At 41.2% G+C, this 9,311-nt stretch overlaps 1 protein-coding gene across 1 annotated transcript; it reads right to left on the bottom strand.

The window, feature by feature from the left end:
• Positions 1-5,079: 5,079 nt before the first annotated feature.
• Positions 5,080-7,306, bottom strand: LOC136279037 (tetratricopeptide repeat protein 28-like). Its single transcript, XM_066162390.1, has 2 exons — positions 7,303-7,306; positions 5,080-6,692 (listed from the first exon to the last, which is right to left on the bottom strand). The coding sequence occupies exons 1-2, from the start codon at positions 7,304-7,306 to the stop codon at positions 5,080-5,082; spliced, it is 1,617 nt and encodes a 538-aa protein (XP_066018487.1).
• Between the last annotated feature and the right edge of the window lie 2,005 nt (positions 7,307-9,311).

Consider the following 9,311-nt stretch of genomic DNA (forward strand, 5'->3'; position numbering starts at 1 on the left):
GTTTTTTTCCGGGGGTGAAATGGACCACCCTCCCCCTCCCTGCATTTATCTCCCACCAAACGCGTGGGAGATAAATAAAAGTTTTTACCTTCTCAGTTTGTTCCGTCAAAAAACGCTTTTAATTTGAAGTCACGTCGACCTCGACAGAAAAGTTAGGCTCACCCTGTCAGAATCAACAGTTTGATAACGTAAATATCTAATAAAGTACGTCATTGTCCTTTTATCACAGTAATGAAAAAATTTGCATTTGCTCACGCTCGCCACATTTATTCTTTGGAAAGTTATTTTACGGGAGGGCAATGTCACTTAGCTTGGCCTGTCTTGACTCTGACTGACGAAAATTGCCGACGATGCGGCGAGGTGAGCCCCATGAAATTATTGTCAAATGTTTTAAAAACTTTTTCTACCACAACAGAAACAAAAGCTGGTCGCTTACAAAATTTCAAAATGACTTCTAAATTTTGCTAAATCTTAATTTTCTCGTACAGGGCCAACGCACCTTCAATGGTTCTTTTATTTGATGTTTTACTTCTATGTAAAGATTAGTCTCTATAGCACCCAATGACTCAACATCGCGAGGTCGGTTAATCAGGATTCTGAGAACTGTCTTCCGTATTGACCGTACACGATACGAAGGGGTCGGTGGTTTGAAACATAGCTCACGGAAAGGTTTCCAAACAAACGCAGGAAGAATTCATCTCTTTAATTTCCTTTTTGAAGCAGAGCGAAGTGGAGGAGGGAGGGGGGTGGGACGTGTAGGTTGGGGTAGGAATGAGAATTCCTCATGCGCACATGCGTGGACCGCATGCAGACACTCCTACCACTTGCATCATTTATCCCACCACCTTGCCGCCTTAACAGTGAACAACAGTGCTATCTGTTTTACTCTGTAACCTGGTTAAAACAAACGCTCACGATATTTTCTAAGATTTCTCTCAAGCCGTCTTTTATTTTAGCGTCTTTGAAATTACTACATAATCCCTTTAGAAACTTTGCCAAAAATTGTATAAAGTGTGCTAAAAAACAAGAATATTTTGATTCCCTAAACAACATTTTGACAATGATCTGAATTAAAAACAATTAAATCACTATGCAAACATACTTTAACTCAAACATTACAATGCCTAAGTGACTTGTTGAACCAGTTTCAAAATATTGCTGCCGTAATTTTTCCACTTGATACTGATTAAGTTTTTGACCTTGAAAGCTTTTTCGATGGTTCTATTTGGAAATCCATGAATTTTTTTTCCAATCTTTTAAGCACTCAGAAGTAGAACTGGAACTGACCAAAAGAAAAGCTTTTCGTAAAGATTTTAATAAAAAAATTTAGGATTCTGTTAACGAAACCTATAACAAAAGGCTTTGTAAGAAAACCCTGTAAGACTTAACTGGTTCGTTTTTGATGCTTAAACTACTGTTTTAACTTTGCTGATTTCACTTTGCTTAAGAGCCCTAAGTCAATAATGTTTCGTGCTAATTATATCGGCCGGATAAGACAATTTTTGTGCAGAAAAAATATTCTCGGATACGTAACCAATACCTCCTTCTGAGAAGATCGGAAAAGAGAATGTAAAAAATTGAAATTAATGTCCTTAATTTGAGGTTGCCCTTTCCTTAATTACACAATAAAATAACGGATAGAGTATTTTCTCTACTTATTATATTTGGTTATCCGTCGAAAAGTCTCTAAGGTCTGTTTCCTTCGAGCTATTCTCATCTTCTTTCCTGTAACAAACGTAAAAAAAAACAATTATAAATAACTTTATCAACATTTCTTAAATAAAGAAAATACAGTTCTACCAGGCGTAATACGTAGGCAAATGTACACTTGCATCTGATTGGCAGAGAGGCCCTTTCGAGATTCTATATTTTACACCCAACAGGAAGAATAAATTGTTATTTTTTGAAAGAAACAAAAAAAGGGTATAAAACCAACTTTGATTTTCAAGGTGACAAAGGATCACCGCCGACAGTCAGCGACCAGTAAGTCAAAGCCACCTTCACATCTAATTTAACTTTAATTTATGAAATACCTGTCCTCACCGAGTCTTACCTCTGCTTGCCAAACTCGAGCCTCACATCATCTCCAATCAGCGTAAACGAAGCCCACTCAGACACTTTGGTAAAGCCGTTTTTTTCTCATCCACTTCATGGCCTGATGAAGGGATTCACCGGCACTTTCTCCTTCAACAAGGTGTTTGTAGAACCGACTCATCAGCTGCTCTGTTGCTGAGTCTGAAATGGTCCATAGCGCAACCAACACAGAGCGAGCACCGGATCCTAAGAACGCGCGGGCAATTCCTATAACTTCCTCGGCTCTCATCTGTCCACTTCCACTGTGAGAGCAGCTAAGCACCACCAGTTTAGCTCTGATTTTTACTCGTGAGACATCAGCCATCGTCAACATGTAAGCTTCCTGTGGTAGGATAGCGTTTCGACCGTTAGGAGCAGGAATGGGAGAGAGGGCAATTTCTCCCCTCTCGGCGTTACAATGGGCAGCAAAATGTATCAGGCTCACTGAACTTATCCGCTCAAGTACCGCCTGCTTTGTTGCTTCCTCTTCTAGTAGAGGCGGAACACCCACCAGTCGTCCGATCATCTCCGCTTCCTTTCTTGCACCTGGCAATGGTTGCAGCCCATCAACCTTGGGATTGCCTATAATCAAGGCACCAGTGTTGCTGTGATAATCCTCTGGACTATCTTGAATGATCTTGAGTGTTGTCAAAGAAGGAATGACACGGATCCTATGAGTCCTCCGACAGGTATTGGGCCCCCTCCTTTTCACGGAGAGCAGCAAACGGAACTTGGTACAAACAGCGGTCAGGGACGATTATGACTTCAGGCTCCTCAAGCAAATCATAAACGGGGGCAATAAACATTTTGTAACACAAAGATAGACTTGAAATGACTCCTTCGTTCTTGTCCTCGTGTTCCTCCACGAGTCGCAATCTTGCTGAGCTCTTTTGCCCGAGGGAGAGAGGTTGCAAACAATCTGCCAAAAATTTACTTAAAGGCAAATCTTTGGGCAACCCAGCCTGAACTAGATTCTCTTCCACAGATATTCTTTTAAAGTGAAGGACTCCACTTGTTTTCAAGATCCACAAATGCAAATCATTTTGAAAATAAGAAATGTACAGACAAGTACAGTTGTCTTCCTTTCTAGAGATGTCTTCAATGCCAAACCAAGATTGTGGATTAGCAGAGATGTGCGTTTCAACCGAGTACTTCTCTGTCATCAAGTATGATAGGCCTCTGGCTCGAACCAACTCCTCAACGTAAAGAGCATCCCGAGAATTTCCGGTGGCACAAAGCAACTTAGAAAGCAGCTTGTGGGTAAATGTTCCTGAGTCCTCCAGAAATGATGTTCTGAACTGATCACTGGCGCCCAAGAAAGATCTCAGCTCCTCATACTTTTCAATGCACAGGTGAAGACACAAAAGGGAGTCTTTGAGTTTATTTTGAAATAAATACAAAATAGCGTGCTCTTGAAGGATTTGGAACTCTTTTCTTCTGTCTCCAATATCTCTAGATATGGATAAAGCTTTCTCCAAGCATACTTCCGAAGCTTCATAATCTCCAACAGTTCTAGACACAACTCCAAGGTTTGCAAGATCTGCTGCCTCCCCTTCCTTATCACCAATTTCAGTTCTGATAACGAGCGCTTTGTGGAGATGCTCTTTAGCCTTGTCGTATTGCCCGAGCGACTGAAACACAGTTCCTAGGTTTCCATAACATGATGCTTCTCCTCTTCTGTCGCCAATTTCAGTTCTGATGACAAGCGCTTTTTGGAGATACTCTTTAGCCTTGTCGTATTGCCCGAGCGACTGAAACACAGTTCCTAGGTTTCCATAACATGATGCTTTTCCTCTTATGTCGCCAATTTCAGTTCTGATGGCGAGGGCTTCTTGGAGATACTCCTTAGCCTTGTCGTATTGCCCGAGCGACTGAAACACAGTTCCTAGGTTTCCGTAGTCAGTTGCCTCTCCTTCTCTGTCGCCAATTTTAGTTCTGATGACAAGCGCTTTTTGGAGATACTCGTTAGCCATGTCGTATTGCCCGAGCGACTGAAACACAGTTCCTAGGTTTCCATTACATGATGCTTCTCCTCTTCTGTCGCCAATTTCAGTTGTGATGACAAGCGCTTTTGGAGATACTCTTTAGCCTTGTCGTATTGCCTGAGGCGACTGAAACACAGTTCCTAGGTTTCCAAAACATGATGCTTCTCCTTCTGTCGCCAATTTCAGTTCTGATGGCGAGGGCTTTTTGGAGATACTCTTTAGCCTTGTCGTATTGCCCGAGCGACTGAAATACAGTTCCTAGGTTTCCATAACATGATGCTTTTCCTCTTCTGTCGCCAATTTCAGTTGTGATGACAAGCGCTTTTTGGAGATACTCTTTAGCCTTGTCGTATTGCCCGAGCGACTGAAACACAGTTCCTAGGTTTCCGTAGTCAGTTGCCTCTCCTTCTCTGTCGCCAATTTCAGTTCTGATGGCGAGGGCTTCTTGAAGATACTCTTTAGCCTTGTCGTATTGCCCGAGCGACTGAAACACAGTACCAAGATTTCCGTAGTCAGTTGCTTCTCCTTCCCTGTCGCCAATTTTAGCTCTGGTGACGAGCGCTTTTGGAGATACTCGTTAGCCATGTCATAATGCCCGAGCGACTGAAATACAATTCCTAGGTTTCCATAACATGATGCTTCTCCTCTTCTGTCGCCAATTTCAGTTGTGATGACAAGCGCTTTTTGGAGATACTCTTTAGCCTTGTCGTATTGCCCGAGCGACTGAAATACAGTTTCCTAGGTTTCCATAACATGATGCTTTTCCTCTTCTGTCGCCAATTTCAGTTCTGATGGCGAGGGCTTCTTGAAGATACTCTTTAGCCTTGTCGTATTGCCCGAGCGACTGAACACATTTCCTAGGTTTCCATAACATGATGCTTTTCCTCTTCTGTCGCCAATTTCAGTTGTGATGACAAGCGCTTTTTGGAGATACTCTTTAGCCTTGTCGTATTGCCCGAGCGACTGAAACACAGTTGCTAGGTTTCCATAACATGATGCTTCTCCTCTTCTGTCGCCAATTTCAGTTCTGATGGCGAGGCTTCTTGGAGATACTCTTTAGCCTTGTCGTATTGCCCGAGCGACTGAAACACAGTACCAAGATTTCCGTAGTCAGTTGCTTCTCCTTCCCTGTCGCCAATTTTAGCTCTGGTGACGAGCGCTTTTGGAGATACTCGTTAGCCATGTCATAATGCCCGAGCGACTGAAATACAATTCCCAGGTTTCCATAACATGATGCTTCTCCTCTTCTGTCGCCAATTTCAGTTCTGATGACAAGCGCTTTTTGGAGATACTCTTTAGCCTTGTCGTATTGCCCGAGCGACTGAAACACAGTTCCTAGGTTTCCATAACATGATGCTTTTCCTCTTATGTCGCCAATTTCAGTTCTGATGGCGAGGGCTTCTTGGAGATACTCCTTAGCCAAGTCATATTGCCCGAGCGACTGAAACACATTTCCTAGGTTTCCATAACATGATGCTTCTCCTCTTCTGTCGCCAATTTCAGTTGTGATGACAAGCGCTTTTTGGAGATACTCTTTGGTCTTGTCATATTGCCCGAGAGAATGAAACACAGTTCCTAGGTTTCTGTAGTCAGTTGCCTCTCCTTCCCTGTCGCCAATTTTAGTTCTGATGACAAGTGCTTTTTGGAGATACTCTTTAGCCTTGTCGTATTGCCCGAGCGACTGAAACACAGTTCCTAAGTTTCCATAACATAATGCTTCTCCTCTTCTGTCGCCAATTTCAGTTCTGATGACGAGCGCTTTTTGGAGATACTCTATAGCCTTGTCGCATTGCCCGAGCGAGTGAAACACAGTTCCCAGGTTTCCATAGCATGATGCCTCTCCTTTTCTGTCGCCAATTTCAGATTTTATGACAAGCGCTTTTCGGAGATTCTCTATAGCCTTTTCGTATTGCCCGAGAGAGTGAAACACAGTTCCTAGGTTTCCATAGTCAGTTGCCTCTCCTTTTCTGTCGCCAATTTCAGTTCTGATGAGAAGCGCTTTTTTGAAATACTGTTTAGCCTTGTCGCATTCCCCGAGTAACTGAAGCAACGTTCCTAGGTTTTCGCAACAGGAAGCTTCTCCTTCTTTGTCGCCAATTTCGGTTGCTATGGCAAGGGCTCTCTCAACATGCTCCTTCGCTTTTAGGTTCTCGCCAAGTTTATGAAGCATAATTCCGAATCTTGCGCAGGCGCTTGCTTCGCCAATTTGTTCACCAGTTAATCTCTTGCTATTAACTGCTTTTACGTAAAGTTGTCTGGCATCTGTAAACCTGTTTTGACTCTCAACAATCTCTGCAAGAGCTAAGCTTATATCTCCTTCTCTTTCTAAGTCACCAGACTCGCTGTATAAGACAAGCAGTTTCCTTCCGTATCTTTCCGCACTTATGTAGTCAGAGATACGACGATAAGCCTTGAAAAGAAGTAAATTGAAGGCGCTGTAAAATTGTAGCAGTAGTGTTTTAAATTGGTCTTTGCTGTTTTGATCGGTGTTATTTAGCAAAATCAAACATTCGCTGCATATCTCAATGGCTTTCTGAATGCGATCTGAATTGAGCAGGAACAGGGCAACTAGAAAGGCGATGTTCATGAAAGCTATCATGGCTTCTGTCGTTAGATTTCCATTGCCATCCTCTCCTGTTATAAGGGAAACGTTATTTTAATAACAAAAGTTAACAGAATGACTCTGGATTCACGATAAGTCACTACAAACAGGAACCCATATATGAAGTTACCAAAACGGGCTGGAAACTTTTTGTATAAAGCTGAAAGTGTTCGAATTCATAATATCGAATTAAAACAAAAAATAATAAGTGAAGAAGACGCGTGGATAAGTACAACTGGAACACATCAACGGATCACATTCGGTGAAACTTGTTTCTCTCTTAAGAGGGTAAGCTATCTTTGCGCGACAATCGACTCCTTGTTTTCCGAAGACACTGTCACGGTCACGGTCACGGTGAACTTTTCATTTTTCTAGCGGGTGTGATTTTGCGTGATCGAAGCCAAAATACTGAAAAAGAAAAACTAAGTGACTGTATTTCGGTTTGGCACGTCACACTTTCTAACCGATGATGGATTTGAGCATCCAAAAATGAAACATCTTGCTCTGTTTAACGGGAAACGTCAGGCTTCAGTATTCATCTCTTTTGGACCGGTTGGATTTGCAACACGAGATCGATCAGATCGAGAGTACAACTAAAGCTTCTGTCTTTAAACAATAAGCTTCTTATGGGTGGAAATTCACCCATTGTGCTCATAAACTTTTCATTTTCTTGCGGGTGTGATTTGCATCGAAGACAAAAATAGTAACTATTATAATAATACTAATAAAAAATAATAAAAAATTAAAAAAGAAAAGAACGCAGTGGATCTGTAATCTGCTCGAAATTAACCACATCACTGGTGTTACCTTTGAAGGCGTTCATCCAGTTACTGAAATATGGCAACAAGAAAATTACATTACAGAGAGAGTGAGGTAGCTTGACTCTCAGTAATAATCAATAGTTATTGCAAATAGTTATTCATATTTCTTTTGAGGAGGGAGAGAGGTGGGGGAAATGGACTGAACTACCGTTACGTTGTAGGATCCCCGCATCCCGTATGCACTCTCCTGAAAACTCACAACGGCAATTCGCGCTGATTTAACATTTTTGTTTCCTCTTTTCCTCAGACAATTGCGAGAAACTTGCAACTAGAGGGCACTAGCACCGAGCGATTATGTGAAAGATGAAAATTATATATGACTAAGGTTCTCCCTTGTCTTCGAAAAAAAAAGAATTGCAAGCTTGACAAGCTTGCTTCCCGTTTAATTTAGTATTGATATCAACATTACGTGATTTCTCGAGATTCGGAAAATTTCTTTTTACAAGTTTACACGGTCAAAGCCAAACAAGTCGCATTTGAGAACGATGGGCTCACTGTAATGGAAGGAGGGTCTCAATGGGGTGATGGCTTTTACGGCTAACGGCTAAAGTTTGGCCATTTAACGGCTGACAGATAACATTATTCCATGAGTTGTAGCAAAATATTGTTGTCGCAAGCTATTACCAAGTAACGAGCTCACTTATCAGATTAATGTCACTGAAAACGAATCTATTCTTAGCTGATGAGAAAACAATTGTGAGGCCACAAAGCTTTGCGCCGAATTCATTTCACTCTGGTGCCAATCTTCGCACAACATGCCATGACTTAATAGTATCAGGAAAGGACAGGACAAATTAGTAATTAGCAATTGCCTTTGGAATTAAAAGTTACTTATCCCTCAAGTAACCGTAAAGTTAAAGCTTAAGTTACGGTACAGTTATTCTAACAAAACAATACAAAATTATCAATGTCTCAGCTGATACTTCTGAAAGTGAAACGACAAAAACATTTTGTACTTTTCCCCTAAAAACATCTTGACTAACTTTAAAACCATATGATACTGTTCTGCACGTTTTTGACCGTATAAGAGATAGAGAAATGTTTTGGTTGTCATTTTCCCAGTAACTGATGACGTGATGGAAGTAAAAAGATTGCAATCTCCCTTCTCCCACATTTATAAAAGGATTTAATTATGAGTTTGTGAAATCGCAATGACAAAATATTTAGCTTTCAAAGGGAATGTTGTTGGAGCTCATTTGAAAGCCTAACAATACTTCTCAACTAATTTAACGGCTGGGCTTTCGTAATACTAATTACATCTCTTGAAAAGTAAGCGCGGAGTGATCAGTTACACTTCCTCCGGTTTCCTCACAGAGAACTATGACATCTTCTTTTGTCTGTCGTGTGTATGGCACGCGGTCATAGACTGACCTCTTCTTCTTATGCGAGACCTTAGTACTTTCAACAAAAAAAAGCGAACAATGTCACTGGTTGAATTACTAAAGACAAAATTATGGACACCGGAAAAACCACGAACTGTAACACCGCGAATATCCTCTGACAGTAGTAAAGGACAGTCCGCATTATAAATTAATGTCTTGATATAGGATGCATTTTAGTTTTTGTCCACGTGATTGATAGAAACCAATCGGTTTCTAAAATTAAACAATGCGAACATCTTAGCTAATGAGGTTGAAATATTTGTATAAAACCATAAGGGTTTGAAGAAAAGCCACTTAACGGTGGAGATATGAAGCATCCGTTCAAAACGGAAAAAGAGCGCTTATACTGTGTATGTAAAAACAGTGAATTTAGAGAAAGTTTCAGTTTCTCTGAGGAAAATTAAAACATCTCTCTTGGTGAGCGCCGCAGCGTCATGACTTTCTTCTT

Source organism: Pocillopora verrucosa, chromosome 2 (genome assembly GCF_036669915.1).
Source record: "Pocillopora verrucosa isolate sample1 chromosome 2, ASM3666991v2, whole genome shotgun sequence".
Taxonomy (NCBI): Eukaryota; Metazoa; Cnidaria; class Anthozoa; order Scleractinia; family Pocilloporidae; genus Pocillopora; species Pocillopora verrucosa.